At 36.1% G+C, this 17439-nt stretch overlaps 1 protein-coding gene and 1 long non-coding RNA gene across 2 annotated transcripts; one reads left to right on the top strand and one right to left on the bottom strand.

Annotated features, from left to right (window-relative positions):
• Window positions 1–6696: 6696 nt before the first annotated feature.
• Window positions 6697–9778, bottom strand: LOC137713640 (uncharacterized). Its single transcript, XR_011065322.1, has 5 exons — window positions 9571–9778; window positions 9132–9195; window positions 8744–8775; window positions 8591–8659; window positions 6697–7222 (listed from the first exon to the last, which is right to left on the bottom strand). It is a non-coding gene; the product is annotated as an uncharacterized lncRNA (long non-coding RNA).
• A 1237-nt stretch (window positions 9779–11015) lies between these two features.
• On the top strand, window positions 11016–12939 carry LOC137713773 (LIM domain-containing protein WLIM2b-like). The gene is made up of 5 exons (XM_068453124.1): window positions 11016–11312; window positions 11722–11821; window positions 11934–11956; window positions 12059–12148; window positions 12292–12939. Exons 1-5 carry the CDS (start codon window positions 11178–11180, stop codon window positions 12610–12612), a joined length of 669 nt encoding a protein of 222 aa, XP_068309225.1. The 5' UTR covers window positions 11016–11177; the 3' UTR covers window positions 12613–12939.
• Window positions 12940–17439: the final 4500 nt, after the last annotated feature.

Below are 17439 nucleotides of genomic sequence, written 5' to 3'. Positions count from 1 at the left end.
TCTTGTCCATATCAATGTTAGTTCATGTAGCAATTTGTAACTTATTTTAGTTTTATATATACAAAACAATATTGGGGAGTGGGATTTAGATTAAGCTAGAAAATAGACGAGACATGATTAGATATCGAATTCATTATTCGTAAGACTCGAACTTGATCACCATTCATAGGAGTCATACAATAGGATAAGTTGCACAACAAACAAGTCTTATTGTTTATAGGTGCAAAGTATAAATTACCGTGCAGTTAATTATGATTTGCTTAAAGAAATAACATCACAAGATTTACCACACCATCACATAAATTTGAAAAATAGTTCTTTGGTGAATCATACTTCTATTTATGTTCTTCCACTTTATTTCAGGCTACTAAGCTGTTTTGGGCCATAAATAAAAATAAAACTTACCATGGAGCCAATCAACTTTTGTTTGGACAAAAATGCACGACTCTGGCATACCAATTTCGAATCCCAATCAAGGATCATATTATGGGGCTCAGACGACCTCATTGAATCACTCCAGCCCATCCAAGGGCTCGGACAGGTTCTTCCTCGAACCATGTTTGCCATGTGGACAATGACGCAGCCACACCAAAAGTTACGGTGGGTTGTAGCCCAGAGAGAGTTTGTGGCAATATGTATATATACTTTGGTGTATAGTCTATATTATAGACAAAAAAATGTGCAAGAAGAATAATTTTTAATGAAACTAGCCCAGTGAATATTTAACACAACTAAAAATATAAAAAGTACCATGAAAATTGTGATGTCATTTTGTTTAAGATTATTCTGCTTTGATTTAGTGGGGTTTATATTGGTTTCAACTAATTTTTTTTAAGATTGCCTTTACTTCTACTTTCAGTGTTTTGCTATATGCTAGTTGTGTGGTTATAATTGAGATATCAAGTTTTCTATCTTCTTCTTGTGTTTAAATCTAAATATATGTGAAGTTTGATGATTCATTGTAATTTTTCTAGTTTGCAATTGCAAAGCTTATTGAGTTCATGCCAAGCAAATTTTAAGCATACAAATATAGAAGTTAAACTTAAATTTTTGCATACAATACCTATGTAACAAGAAAAAAAAAAAAAAAAGCATTTGATCTTAGGGTGATTTTTTTTAGCTAGCCCACCCATAAAATATTTTCTGCCTTCGCCCTTGTGCGCGGATGACCAGATTAGGGAATATCTCGCCCCTATAAATAACAATGAAGGCGCCATCTGACATGCTTATGTCATCGCAGCGATCATGTGAAACACCATAAGACACAGTTGAAGGTCACCAACTAGGAATTACAGTCATTGTTAGTGCCAAATGATTGAATACCTATGTTCCAACTCAACAATAAGATCAAGGTTGCTCCTTCTTTACTGCCTACAAATAGGGCCAAAAGCCTTCAAGTGCAGGACCTTCATCAAATTTAATCTCTATGATTATACAAAACCTTGAGTAAATCTTCAATCAACCCAACTGCTATTAAGCAAAACCTCTAGCTCTTCAGCTAGAATCTCAAAGCCATACTTCGAAGCAAATACTGCCTGCAATTATACAAAACCTTGAGTGAACCTTCAATCAACCTAACTGATTTTCAGCACAAACCCAATTGCTCCTCAACAAAACTTCTAGCTCTTCAGCTACAACCTCAAAGCCTTCTTTCGAAGCAAACATTGCCTATGATCCCAAAGATCTAAAACTTTTACAGCTCTGTCACACCGTGGTATGATTCAATTGACATGTAATTCCAACCACCCTGATTTTCTCTCTGAGGCACATGTTTTTTCTAAAGTCTAGTCTGATACCAATGATCTCGGTGGACTTCTCTAGCATTATCACCTCTTTCACTGCCTAAATCTTTCTAGAGGTTTACAATTTTTTTTTTTACTTTTCTAGTCAATTTACATTTTAAGTCCTGTAGCTTGGCCTATTGGCTTAGATTTTTCTTTTATAAACGTTTTTAATCTCGGCTTCATCATGAAATCATTGCATTCTATTTCTTGTTTTAGTTTTCATTTCTCCTTCATTTACATTTTAGGCAAAAGCACACAAAGTTCAATTGAATTTTAAGTCCTCATTTACTCGAGGCACATAAAAGCACTTAACCGAACCAACTTCTTACTTCATTTGGTTAAGAAACACTACAAAAAAAATGAGCACTGCACACAAAAAAATTATATGTGCCTTTTGAGGCCAAAAAGCACCAACATTTGTGCTCATAGACCAATAGCAACAGTGCAGCAACTAAGTTTGTATCTGTGCCCTCTATGGGCGTCACCATTACTTATAGCACACAATATGATGTTTTGTGCCCAAAGCTAAGCACAAATACAACCCTTATTGTGTCTTACCTCTAATAAAGGCTACTGAATGTATGGTGTAAGATGGGCACAATTGCTATTTTAAAGGCTTAGATTGCTGTATAAATGTTAAAGCAAGGGCACAACTTTAAAATTGTGCCACTATTATATTTTAATAAATACAATAAAACTCCAGCACAATTAAAAATTTGTGGCATAATTGGATATTTTTATTTAAACATGGATATCATCAAGTTGCTCATAGAACCTAATTTCCACCTAAATTTAGAAACTTACAAATCATCCATTACAAACTAAACATAAATCAACATTAGCACTAAAATAGTGAAGTTAATATATTACATAACCCATGTTCTCGGCTAAGACCGATTCATGCAACCTAACAATACAACCCATCCAAATGTTAAACCAAAAAATACATGTTATCCTATGCTGGACATACCCCGGGATTCTCTATATACAACAAAATATAACATATCCAAGCTTGTATCCCCAAGTCAAACGTACTAATGGTTAAACTAGCAATATATAAACAAAATACACATCTACAAGGGCTGCTTGATGACAACTAACCAGTATTCTCACTTTGGCAGTCCTCATGCATCATAGCACTAGAAATTGGAGGTCCACACTGCACATTCTTGTCATTTCCACCTTCGAAACGCGTTGAAATCTGAGCGTGTGAGCTTCCACACCCTTGCTGCTGAGTTAGGGATTCATTAATACAACTATGCCTCAGCCCAATTCTATTTTTTTTCATTTGGCCTAAAATAGAAAGAACCAAAAACTTCAAGTTAAAAAATTAGAGAAATAAATCTGAAATTTTAGAAAGACAAAGTGAGGAGAGAGAAATAGGCGGAGGACCTTGGGCGAGGAGTCCATTGACGGCTTCGTTGGGGAGGACCTGAGCGCAGTTTTCACAATCTCCTTTAAGCTTTGCACAAAAAATTAAAAGCAACATATCATGATTGAAGAACACAGCAGCTGAAGAGCACTGCTGCAGTTCCATCAAGTAACACGACCAGTATAGCAAAGCAAGAGGGAAATATGGAGTCCTCACCTCAGGCTCGTGTGAAGAAACAGAGCTGGATGGCGCCGCTGATAGGAGCATATTCATGCGACTTAAATGGCTTGTTCTCGTGCATTTACGTTATGTTTCTCTAGTTATTTTAGTCCTTTATGCTTCTTTTGTGTGTTTTCAGGATAATAAGACGTGTTTGACGAAAGGATGCATTGTGGAGTGTTTTGGAGCACTATTGGGCTAAGGATGGATAGCTTATGCTTGGAGCCCAAGTGTTGGATGAAATTGAAGGCCTTGTATGCACTTGAGGACACAAAACAATGGCCCTAACCCAATTACATAACACCTTGCCATGGGCTTAACACAAACATCATTCCTTGCCATGCAAGGGGAAGCAATTTGGGTCCATTTCATGCACTTAAACCCTAGCCCAATTACACACCAATTTCAGCCACATGAACACAATCTTACCCATGCCGTGGCCATTGCAAATCCATCCCATTTTCAGCCATTACACTTCATCATTGCAGCCACATTTCCAACCCACATGCACATTCAATCATTCACACTTGCACCCTTTATTCTTCATCATTTCAGCCATGTATAAGTAGTCTTGCATTTGCAGAAAATCCACTTCCTTTACACATGCATTCATCATCATCACTCTAGTTTTAATTCACATGCAAAACCATCAACACATGCACCCATCACCAAAACACTTACCTTTGCCGTGAGTTCCCTTGAAATTCCAGCTTTCCCATTCATCATTTCACCAACAATTCAGCCACATTCCACATGCATAACCAACCTAGTGTCACTCCCATTCACACCCTTTAATCATCCCCCTTTAAGTTATGATTTTATTTCCTAACCCTACATGCATTATTTATTAGCATCCTTACAAGACCCTAATCATTCATCCACCCTAGCTACCATCATTCACACAAACAACATCAATGTCGTGGCCTACACACACATGCATCCTGAAATCCTTCTTTGCCGTGCCTTCCCCTTTGATTTTCAGCAACTTCTCTTCATCATTGCACCACAAATCATTCAACAAATGCATCCATAATCATTTCTCCAACCTAGCATTCCCATTCTTTAATCCAATTTCAGCAAACACATGCTTTCCAATCTAGCATTCCCATCATAATTCCACCACCAATTCAGCCACAAAACATCATCATTGCACCACAACATTCCTCCTTTGCCGTGGCCTTCATTCCCATTTCCAGCATGCATTCACATGCATTTTCAGCACCTACACATCTCACTCACATGCACATTCACCCCTTTCTCTCCCTATAAAAACCCTTGCATTCATTCATTCAAAGAACATCTCATTTCATACACAACACACCACCAAACTTCCTTTGCCGTGGCTTCCCATCTCTCCCTTATAATCCAAACACCATTCCTCATCCATTTCCATAATCCCCCAAACCTCACCTTAGACTTGTGCTACAACAACGAGGAAGATAAGAGGGCCTAAACGTTCATACAATTCAAGTTTGAGTTGTTGGAATGTTTAGGTGTTTCTTTGATTTCAAAGTTTAAATTCAATTCTCTTTGTTTTGTACGTATGAGGAATGGAAGAGAAGAGTGCCTAAACGTTCATACAATTCAAGTTTGAGTTGTTGGAATGTTTAGGTGTTTCTTTGATTTCAAAGTTTAAATTCAATTCTCTTTGTTTTGTACGTATGAGGAATGGAAGAGAAGAGTGCCTAAACGTTCATACAATTCAAGTTTGAGTTGTTGGAATGTTTAGATGTTTCTTTGATTTCAAAGTTATGAGGAACTAATCCCCCTTTAGCTAGGGGGTGATTCGAAACTATGTTTATATTTGCAATATGAATTGATTAACTTTCGTTGGAATTTTATAAGTTGTTGATTCAATTTGTTTAACCGTTTGATTGATAACTTATTTATGTATGTTTATTAAGAATGCGCGCTTAATTTTCATGCATGAATATGACGCTAGAATATAAGTGAGTTTCACCTAATCGTTATGAACTTATATTCACAAGTAGTGGAGGTTGCTTATAAACAATCGCATTAAATGAATTCTTGGCACGAGTTTCATGCTCATCATAGTAACGAATGCCTCGTCAACACTTATAGTTTTCATGATGCTTAATGATCTTTGACTGTATCTTTATTGTGCTGTTCACGTAAAGGACTTTTGGAGAATGTTGTGAATTGCATTGCGCTAACCCATCCAATTCATTAACTTAAGGAAAACTTGACGGTTAATTTAAGCGGACCTAATTAACCCGGGGCGTTGAGTTTCATAATTTATCGAAAGACCAACTGAGAATCAATCTTGTATGCAAGTGTAACATGTATGGAGATGAACCCCTTAGCTAGCATTCATCCATTCAATTCCATCACATTCATATTTACATTTTGCTTTAATTTATAATCTGTGCATTTTAGTTTAATTTAGTCCAAAACTCAATCCCCTTTACTTTATTGTTCAATTTAGTTAGAAATCTGTTTAGTTTATGTTTTAAAGCATTTTGAGTTTTTGATTTGTCTTAGTGTTTTAAAGTTTAGTTTTGTATTCTTTGAGTCTAGTTTAGTGTTTTAAACTGTGTTTTTAAGTTTTTGAGTCAAATCCAAGTGGTTAACAATCCCTCCTAATCCCCGGTCCAGAACGATCCCTACTTATACATATACTACAATTTGACGAAAAGAGGGTTTAATTTGTGTGCGTATAAATGACGCATCAGCCGCCGTAGTTCGAGGTGGAGCTGGACAGGTTCAACTGCTCTAAGACTCTCGTGTCTTGTTTAGTACAGCAAGTTAAGGTAGGTGGAAAAAGGATAAGAATGGCGACGGAGGCGAGAGAAGGGAGTCGGCAGCGAGATGAGGATAGGACGGAGGCGAGACCGTTTGTGTCGTGTGTAACCGAGAGAAACGATCGGCTTCATCACCAGCTCGGGCCTCATCACCCATCGACGCCACTGCTACTTCTCTCTTCACCGTCTCGCACGCCGCTCTCATACCTGTAAAACACACAAAACCCGAACAAAATCATATGTTTCTTAGATCTGAAATTGAAGAAACTTGGCTATGAATTTGTAGAAACTAACTTGAGGATCGGAAAGATGATGGGAAGAGGATTATGAAGGTATAATTTGACGGTCTGTGGTGACAAGTGGAAGGCGGCGCTGTTGCCTGAAATATATGGACAGGAAGGATACGAGAAGGAGAGTGAAGGGGAAGGAAGAGACAGGATGAAGGGATGAGAGAGAAGACTAATAACCTTTTTTCATCTTCAAGTTTTTCATATTTTTTTCACTGTTATTTTGCACAATTATTTTTATACGTGCCGTTTGAAATCTAAAAAGTACTAGTCATAGTGCCCGCGCGTTGCTGCGGGTGTTATAAGTGTATAAAACATGTAAAAAGTAGGACATTAAACTATAAAATAAGGAGCAAAATTAGTGTCTTCAATATCTAAGTCTCTGCCAAAATGATCTTGGATCTTCAGCTCATGCTGTAAACCTGGGTACTAAAACAATGTAAATTATTGAAAAAATGACAATAAATAATGTCACCTGAATTTCATCTAGGTTTGATCTAGATTTGAACTACATGTTGATGATCTGAATGAAAGAAGGTAATGGTAACAGTAGAAATTTGTTTGAATTTCTGATGTCATGTGTCAGTGGGTTTTAATTTTTTAGACCACTATGCCTATTATATTTGTAGTAAGGAATGAACATTCACATATAACAAAAGGTTCAGGTTTTATCAAGACATTTCAACACAGTTAACTATCTATGCAGAGCTTTTAAATTAGTTTCCAAAAAGAAAAGTAACGCCTCGTTTCGAATTTTATTATCAAAATCTTACCCTCAAGCAATTTTATAGTGATCCCCTGCAAAAGAAATCGGCAAACAAAGAAAAAGGAACAAACGATGAGCAATAAAACTCACAGACCATAATACACAAAATTCCCTATAACGTAAATTGATAAAGCATTTTACCCACTCCAATTGAATTCCTGATCACAACACATTAGACAAACTAATAAACCATTTATCAAAATAACCATTTAATTTTAAACACTTAAAACCAAAGAGAACCAAACGCGCATATTTGGAAAAAAATGGAGTGTTTTGAGTATCTAAACCTCACCCTCATCACTTATAAAATGTAGTGGTCCCAAATGGAAAGAGAACTTGCAAAACGGCGTCCCAGCACAAACACAGCATATTAAACAAACATATGAAGACAAAAAAAGTTTTAAAAACCGACAATGAACGATAAAATTCAGAAATCCCAGGACACAAAATCGCAAATGACATAAAAATTAGTAATAAAAGTTATGAAAAAACATACACCACTTGACATCAAATGGCTTGACGCCAATGACAACCCCAAAGGCAAGCAAAATCCCAAACCAGTCAAGAAAAAATTAAGAGTCCATTCCTTTGTCATATTCTTTTCCCCTGTTTTGCTACCCCTAATCCCAAATGTGTCTTCAATGCTCTTTGTCCCGTTTTTCTCTCACCCTAATATCTCACCTGCAAAATCTTAACGCTACTACTTTCCCCCACCAGCAAACCCTCAACACCCTGTAATGCTATGTTCTTCCAAATCTATAACAAAAAAATGCACACATAAACACGATAGAAATTTGCGAAAACCCACAACACAACCTAACTAAAAATCTCACGGACCAAAAGTTTCACCCAAAAGAAACCCCCCCCCCCTCCCCATCTCTCTTATCAAATGAATACTCCAAAAGCAATTCAATGCTTGATAACAACCCATTTAAAATTGAACCAAAAAAATAAATTAAAACCTAATGAGATTTAAAATTGAACAAAACACAATCCATACATTATAACAAAAACTGCACGCTTAAACATGCTAGAAATTCACCAATACCCACAGCACTGACCAAGATCCACAAAATCAGCCAAAAGATACAAAATAGGGGAAAAAAGCTAAATCTGGAAAAGGAATAAAAAGAAGGGGGCTGCAAATCGAAGAAGCGGAAAAGAAAAGGAAAAAGGGCGTTAAGGGAGTAGCCAAACAACTTCGAAAGCAATTCAAGAGTTGATAACAACACATTTAAATTGAACCCAAGAAGCTTCTACCATTTAAAATTCAACAAAACACAATCTATACAGTCGGAAAAAAAAATACAGTACCAGATGCGAGATTAGAAGAACTCACCAAAAACAAAAAACGATTCCATCCAACAAAAGATTCAGGAAAAAGAATAAAAATGATATACCTTGTTGATAAAGAGCTTGCAAAGCCGCAGATAAAAACTGGAAAATTCGAGCAACAACTTTTGCTGCAACTAAAAATCAAAGCAGATCAGAAAAGTATACCCAAAGCTTGAAAAAAATTAAATCACACACAATCAGAAAAATAGAAAATTCACCAGTAAACGTTTGATCGTATCCTTAACTTTTTCTGAAATTAAAAATAAAAACACATCAGAAAACCACACACAAACCACGAAAAAAAAAGTATTAAAATCCCATGTGGCAAGAAAACCAAATAACTCACCAAAGAACTTTAGATCGCATATCACACAATGTTATTGTTAACATCCTCTTCGGTTCTATAAAATCAGAAAGAAAATTTGCACAGAAAACCCATTTTGATATTCATATTTAATTATAAACTCACATCATGTGGCATTTTTCAGATGCAAGAAAAAAGAAGACCAGATGAATTCCCACGAATGTAACTCTTAAAAAATAAAAAAAATAAAAAAAAAAAAATTCTACAACAAAACCCAAAAGCAAGCAACCAAAGTTTCTCACCTTAAGCACAAATGTCTTCCAAAGCTGCAGACAAAAGTTCCAGAAAAATAAAAACCTGAATCCCCTGAAATTCAAAAGAAAACATGATTATACACCCACATGCAAAACCCGATGGCACAAAAAAAAAAAAAAAAAAAAAAAAAAAAAAAAAAAAAAAAAAAACCAAAAATGAGAAGAGAAACAATTTCAACAGAAAATCCATTTACAAATCGAAAATCCATTTGTCAAGACCCACAACACAACCTAACTAAAAAGCTCACGGATTAAAAGTTTCTCCCCAAAAACCCCATCTCTGTCATCAAACGAAAACTCCGAAAGCAACAACCCATTTAAAATTGAACCCAAAAAAAATTAAAAGCTTCTAACATCTAAAATTGAACAGAACACAATCCATACAGTTGCATAAAAAAGTTGCAGATGCAAGATTAGACGAACTCACCACAAAACTATCCACTTTGAGACCAACAGAGGCGAAGAGAGGAGAGACCAGACGGCTACGAAAGAAGAGAAGCAAAAGAAATGGGAAAAAAAATGGACCAAAAGCAGTGAAAAGGAATCACTGTACAAAACAGGAAAGAAAAGGAACCGGACAAAAATGTTTTAGTATAAATGATTTCCGCAAAAGAAAGCACGGTTATCACAGGAAACAGAGGATTGGAAGAAAGAACAGCCAAAACGAAAAGAGCAAAAGCCGAAATCAAGAAAAGCAACGAAGGAACAAAACCCTAACTCAAGATGACTCTCGAAGTCGAGAGAATAAGTTGAGCGCCTCGTGGAAAATAGGGACACAAACGGAAAGAAAACAGAGAAGCGAGGGCAGTTCCGTCCGGACACTGGTCATCCACAGTACCCAACCCCTACGGGTTTTAGTATATATGATATAGGGCAAATAATTCGAAATGTACATTTGAGGGTGGTATTCTTATTTTATTTAAAACAAAGGGCACGAAAATATTATTGTGTCAATTTGAAATTAATAAACAATCTTACTATTGTGGAATAGGAAAAAGTAAATATGTAGAGGGCACAAAAACCATATTTTTTATTTAAATATATTAAATTAGAGGGCACGAAAACTGCTATTGTGTCTTTGTAAATTAATATTAAATTTTCATTTCTGATATTAAAAGGACACATGAAAATTGGATGGACATTTGGGCACAAAAGTCTCGATTTTCGTGCCCAATAATGTGTTTGTGTCAACTTTTTTTACATTTGGGCACAATACTTGGTGCCCTTTATAAAATGTGCACTGTTCCACCCTTTTAGTGTTCAAAGGGACACAAACTCCTCATCCGTGTCCTCAATTTTGTATCCATAGCCCATTTTTCTTGTAGTGAAAGCCAGATTTACGCGAACTTCCACACACACTCAAACCTAACCATTGTCAGTTGGTAGCCTCCAACAGTGGCACACTTGTTCTCTCTTTTTGTTGAGTTATCCAGTGGCATTGAGATTGAAAGCCACACTCGAGGTAAATACGTGTTGAACCCAGTCTAGACTATGTCCAAGTTTTGACACCAACATAGCCATTTGATTTAAACTTCTATTCTCATAGTTTATCTGCTTGGACTTTTAATTCTCCATTTATCAATTGGCTCTTACTCTATGATCTAAATATGGTAATTATCCAGATTGAAAAAGCTAAAACTTATCTGGTCCCTATTTGTAAAAGACTCAGTCAAGCAATCTGGCATATTGAATTTAATCCCATAATTAGGAGAGTAATTTTCTGTTTATCCTCCAAAAAGTATTGGAACTTTCTTCACGTGTCCTCCATATACCATGCAATTCACATTCTCCACTCATTAACCCATTTGATTATGGACCTGTAATCTCTACTTTTGCCAACTACAAGAAAAGCTGAGAGGTCGTGGAAAAATATCCGAGTTAGTTCAATCTCTGTCAAAATTCCAAGCAATTTAGAGATTGAACTTCCACGGTTTCTTGCCGAACGCTCATTACATCTTGTTGCAATATCCTTTTGTCCTAGCGATTAAACCATCTTTTTTCTGTTGATTGGTATATTTGCGATAAACAGGAAAAATGTCGTTCAGCGGGACCCAACAGAAATGCAAGGCTTGTGATAAGACTGTTCATTTCATTGACCAGTTATCTGCTGATGGTATTGCCTACCATAAGACCTGCTTCAAATGTAGTCACTGCAATGGACAACTTTCGGTAGGTCCTATATGCATGACAATTTATGTACTGTTGTCATCTTTCTTCATCCTTGTATCTGAGTTCTTAGTTCGATTTTCCTCTGCTCAAGTATCGCTTGTATAAAAAAATAAAAATAAAAATTAATGGTTACAATCGTCTTCCTGTTAAATTTGAATTTGCCTCTTAGAAAAATTTAGGAACTTAATTAAGGGCTAGGTTTTTTCTTATCAATGTGGGATGAGAAATTTCGAACTTGAGACATCTTTCAATATTAGAAATAAAAAGAAAATAAAAAGAAAATTCCTTACACCAATAGCTACCAAATAAGATGTTGCCTTTGAATAAAAATTGGCCTTTGAAGGATATTAATAAAGAAATCGACGAGATTTGGATGGAGAATGATGTAGTTGTTTGTTTGTTTTTACAGATGAGTAGCTACTCATCCATGGACGAAGTTCTATATTGCAAGCCTCATTTCGAGCAACTCTTCAAGGAGACTGGCAGCTTTTCTAAGAAATTTCAGACATGTAAGATTCCTTTTCCCATTGCAATTTTCCTGGTCTATATAAAAATCTTCTTCCTTTTCCTTTTGTAGTATTGATTAGCTAAATTTCTTCTGTTCAACCTTGTCTGATGCAGCTGGAAAGTCACAAACTGAATTGGTAACATCGTATCCCTTCAATACATTATCATGTGTCTAAACTTTTTATTTTTATATAGACATGTGGTAAAACTTACACATTCTTTTCTCTTTGTATGTACAGACTAGGACCCCTAGCAAACTGTCCTCTATGTTCTCTGGGACCGTAGACAAATGTGCTGTATGCACCAAAACTGTGTATCCACTAGAGAAGGTTTGAATCCCCCTAAAATTCCAATTCAAAATTTTTCATTCTACACTTCAAAATTAATATTTTATTATTTTAGAAACTCACACAAAGAGTGCAGAAAAACAAACTGGGAGTGTAAATAACATTTTTGCAATAATTTGCGACAGGTTACCATGGAGGGAGCGTTCTATCACAAGTCATGCTTTAGGTGTAACCATGGGGGTTGCTTCCTCTCACCATCAAACTGCGCTGCTTTGGATGGCATTCTTTACTGCAAACACCACTTTGCCCAACTGTTCAAGGAGAAGGGTAGCTACAACCACCTCACCCAGACTGCTTCACTAAAGAAAAATGGAGCTCCAATGCCGGAACCAAAACCTAATGGATCACAAGCAAAACAGGCAGAAGTAACAGAAGAAGCAAAACCAGAAGCAGAAGCAGAAGCAGCCCAAGAGACACAAGATTCAGCCCCACAAGAGCAATTATGATAATTTGCACCAACCATGTTGCATTAAGTTTGTGTGTGGTGTTGGGATTTTTAGAAGCAGGTCCAACCGTCCAAGGGGCTTCTATAATTGTGTCACTTCCACCAAATGCCAGATGGAGGGAAACATTTTCTTTGTAAAGCATTTGAATTGAAGTCTTGTGAAATTGAAAAGCTTGTTGAACTGTGAATTTCAATATATTGAAGTGAGTCAAACTTAATTCTCTCTGGCAAATGCGACAAAAAATTGTTCCATCATGTGATTCTTTGTGGGTATTCATCATCAAGTATGAGTGAGTGATCAAAACTTGAACTAGACATGGTGAGTACATGTGTTTTCTGATTGTTAGGGTACATGCGTTTTGATTGAACCAGTATAGCTACATTTTACTGCATGTACATGAAGTATTCCAAATGTCTCTGATAGGAAGTCAAGGACACGTTCAATTGTTTTGGAACTGATGTGAACACACCCCATGACCGTTAGATAAAATACAGTAAAGAAAATAAATAAACAAAAGCAAATAGAGTGTGCAAATGGAAACAAATGGTGTACAAAAATCGTCTCTCTTAAACTTATGGGATGTTAATTACTAATAGGTATATCGATATCAGCAAAAATATATGTTAAAAAATAATATTGACTAGCAGTTCATCTACAACGGGCAGATTGCAAGGGCTAGTGGTGTATTTAGACGCGGTAAAAGTTCTCAATTTCTGCCACCGGGTGATGTTCACGGTCAAATTCTACGTAACCACGTTCACAGCCTGTGGTAGATTGAAAATAACATCACGCACTAAAGCCATTGTGGATCACTAATTGACCACGACCCAAGATTTATATGCGATCAAAAATTGTTATTTACCATGTAATTACTATGTCCGGGTAAATTTATATTTTTAAGGGGGCTCATTAAGTCCGTGGTAGATAACCTTCTTTTACAATTGATATTACACTGAAATTTACCGAAGCATTACCTTTTTCTTTAACGGCAATTTCTCTAAATATCTCACAAAGTTTTTGACGGCAATGTTGTGAAGCTAAAAATAATTTAAAAAATTATGAAAGCGACGCATGAATTTTTAGGTTAAAAAAATGAAATTACTCTCGCTGTACATTAGGATTTCTGCATGCATGTAATGGACAATAACGGCTCAATCAAGGAAGAGTCAAATGTGATCAATATGAAGAGAGATTTTTCAGTGTGACCAGTCCATTACCAATTAGCTCCGGGGTGGTATACCACTTGTCATTATACAAATGGTGGGACATGTGTGCTAAAAGTAAATAACTTAAAAAATAAAATTATCCACCACTTATGTAAAAACACATGGTGTATTACCCTTGTTCTAGTCACAATGAAAATTTTCTCAAATATGGAATTTATTTCATATTCCTCTCATCACTACTCATCAATCCCTTATTGATTTTATTCAAAAGGTAACTCCTTGTTGTTTTTATTCAAAAGATAACTCTTAAAGCTTCCTATTTAAATTAGGAATAATTTTCATGTTAATTGCAAGATATTATTTCACCTAATATCTTGCAATTATTCACACATTATCACCAAATATGGCCGCCACTCTTCACCCAAAGGGGTTGACCAACCTCCTATATATACCTCACTTATCCCACTAAAATGCTAAGTACCTTGCTATCCACAAACTCTTAAATACATTCTTTTCAGAATTCTAACTTTGGCATCGAAAATTCTTCAGCCGAAACCCCCATTCATCGTGGGCGTGTGAGGCTTTTGGCTTTAAGCTTAGGTTTTATTAGTTTGCAAGTGCATTTTCATTAAAGGAATAGATGACGGAAATTTACATGGGGCGTTTTGAATTAGACGCCTCGTTTTTAAATGTTATTGTCTAAACATCTATTCCTTTTGCAAATTTGATTAAACATTTTCTCTACAATTTTGGTACTTTAATTTTATGTCATTTTATTTCATTAGAAGTCTATTTACGTTAGCATTCCCTTTTTTTCTCCTATTTTTATGCATTTCTTATTATGATGATTTAAGATTTTTTTTAATTAAAATATTTATTTTAGTAAATTAAATAGAATGCAACAAAACTCGTTATTAGGTACGTTTGATTATAATGGTCCATTTAGTTACTTGATACATTTGAATTTTTGGTCCATTTGGCTTCTTGGTACATTTAAATTTTTGTTACATTTGAATTTTTGGTACGTTTGTTTTTAAAACATAAGTTTTATTACTTTATGTTCTAATAATGAGGAATTACTTTAATTAATTATTTTTTTATAGAAATAGTTGTTAACAATGTAAAAGTTTAAATTACTTTAATTAATTTTTTCTTTTTCTAGAAAGACTCATTAATCAACGGATAATAATCTTTTTGTTAATTCAAAATTATATGATTTATCATTATTATTTAGCATTATCTACAATAATAAGGATTTATCTCCGATCAACTAAAAGTTGTTCCAGGGACTCATCTACAGAAAAACAAGACTATCTAGAGCATTGTGTATGAATCAAACATATTTTTAAACATTCCGAAAACATGAATATTCATTTTAATATAGTTTATAATTGGGTACGTTTTTATTCGGGATTGATACGTTTTTGTTTGATGCTGGTACGTTTTCATTTAACGTTGGTACATTTCCATTTGGCGTGGGTGTATATTTAGATTTGAAAAGTTTAAATTTTTAGACTTAAAGATAGTTGAAATTATTTAAAATATATCGCAAATATTTAAATGTAAATTAATTTGAAGTGGTTTAAGTCTGAGTATCTTAATCAAATGTTTCAAAAGCTTAATCAAAAACTCAAAAAACATAAATATTTAATCTAAAAAGTCTAAAATGAGGCATCTAATTCTAATTTTCTCAATTTACATATGCAAATGTCACTTTTTTTTGTCAAACAATAGGTTTGTTAAACTAAATATTAGATTAGAGAGCTAATAAGATTCAAATTCTGGTCATAGTGCGAGAATAACTCCTCTCTATCACTGACAGACACTTGCGGGCCTGCGGCAATGTCACTTGACTTCCCATGGAAAATTGTAAAATTACACACGTCGCGCTCTCCGGCGGATGATAAAACTTGTTCGTTCCCCAAAACTCTCCAAAACCTTACTCTGTCACTCTCTTTCTCTCTGAGCTCAAAGCCTTTCACCTAATAATCTTACTATTATCTGAAATGGACCGATTTCTGAATTCTGATGAGCTCGGCTGCCAACACCACCCCTTTCTTTCTCACTCACACTCGTCTTCTTCCTTCATTTTCTTCCACAACCCAGATTTTCCCTCCTAGGAACAAGAAATGCGTTGTGTGTGTTGTGCTTGTTATTGCACACCAGTAGTTTGATAAAAGTTGCATATGAACTTGTCAGAATTGGTAGATAAACTTTTTAGTTTCTTTAAGATGTTATTGTTTTTAAATTATAGATTTTGAGTAGAAAAGGCAAATCCGGAAGCTAGTTCTCTGTTTATATGTAATGTATATATGTGTGTGTGTGTGTGTGTGTATTGTGAATGCATAGTGGTTCTATTGGAATATAGTTTTATTTGAGAATGTTATTGTTTTGTATTGTAGATATTGGGTAGAAAAGCAAACCTAGAAGCTAGTTATATGGATATTGAGTACCTTTTGATGGGGGCAAGGAAGTTCGGACCATCGAAGAAAAGGAGGTACCTTTTGATGGGCCCAAGGAAGTTCAGTCATCTAGGTCATTGGATGGTTTGAACTTGGTTCAACCGGTGCCAAAGAAAGGACTCAAATTGGAAGTGGATGTGTTTGGGCCCAAAATATTATTGCTGGGCCGAGCAGCAGGATGTGCTCGGCCCAAGGTAATGGTAAATACTATGGGCCGAATAATAAATCCTGGGCCAGCTGGCAGGATTGGCCAAATCCTATCCTAAGTAGTCCGGATGAGTAGGAAAGGTCGAGGAAGTCCTAGTGCGATCAGGATTCTCGACCAGCGAGGAAGGGAGTCCCGAAAAGAAGAAAAATTCAGAATCCCAGTAGGAATAGGTTTGTTCGAGTTAGAGGCGAAATGGGACAAGGACTCCCAATCCAAATCAGAATTGGTTTTCAAGGAATGGGGCACTATAAATACAAGAAATCATGCAACAGAAAAGGACCTTCAAATCAGCATACAATTGCCCTGCGCAAAACCTCTCAAACACCTTGAGATTTTTCTTTTCTTTTCCTGCCAACACACCTTCAGTTTGGATAAACAGCACTGTGGAAGCACTCGGCGAGCACCTTCAGTTTGGATAAACAGCACTGCTGCCGCCGAATCAGCCGACCAAGAAGCACCTTCAGTTTGGATAAACAGCACTGCGTCGAGGTCGACGGGTTATCTATCTAAGTCTCGGTCGAGAAAGGTTTTCGAACCTTTGTTGGCAGAGGTCATCTTACTAGCCTTCTCGGCATAGTTAGGTGTTACGAATTGCATTGCTCGGCGTATTGGTCGCCGAGTGGTTTTATGATTGGATACTCACAATTCAGGGTTCGGCATTCCGACGGCCGAACTACGTTTACCATCAAGACATACATCACGTTCGAGTACCTGTGCCCATATAGTTTGGTCTCGATTCGACGTGCTTATACTCTTACGAATATAATCACGGTGACCGAATCGGGTTCTGACGATTTGTGAACTCCGCAGAATTAGCAGCCTTGTCTTCAGGCTGTAGAACCCAGAGACTGAGAGTGTTCCTTCCTCGGTCGCAATCGCAAGATAAAGAAGTCAGCGACGCGCTCAAAGCTACATCAACAAATTTTACTCCTCGGCCAAGCTCGGCCGACGAGTTGGCACGCCCCGCATTCGACCGAATGACGTAGTTAGC

The sequence above is a fragment of the Pyrus communis genome, chromosome 13, assembly GCF_963583255.1.
Source record: "Pyrus communis chromosome 13, drPyrComm1.1, whole genome shotgun sequence".
Taxonomy (NCBI): Eukaryota; Viridiplantae; Streptophyta; class Magnoliopsida; order Rosales; family Rosaceae; genus Pyrus; species Pyrus communis.
The sequence above is the reverse complement of the archived record's forward strand: the minus strand, read 5'-3'. Positions and strand labels throughout refer to the sequence as shown.

Coding starts and splice junctions, on each gene's coding strand:
- LOC137713773 (XM_068453124.1), top strand. CDS start 11,178: ATGTCGTTCAGCGGGACCCAACAGAAATGCAAGGCTTGTGATAAGACT. Junction 11,313..11,721: donor ACTGCAATGGACAACTTTCG/GTAGGTCCTATA, acceptor TTGTTTTTACAG/ATGAGTAGCTACTCATCCAT. Junction 11,822..11,933: donor TTCTAAGAAATTTCAGACAT/GTAAGATTCCTT, acceptor TGTCTGATGCAG/CTGGAAAGTCACAAACTGAA.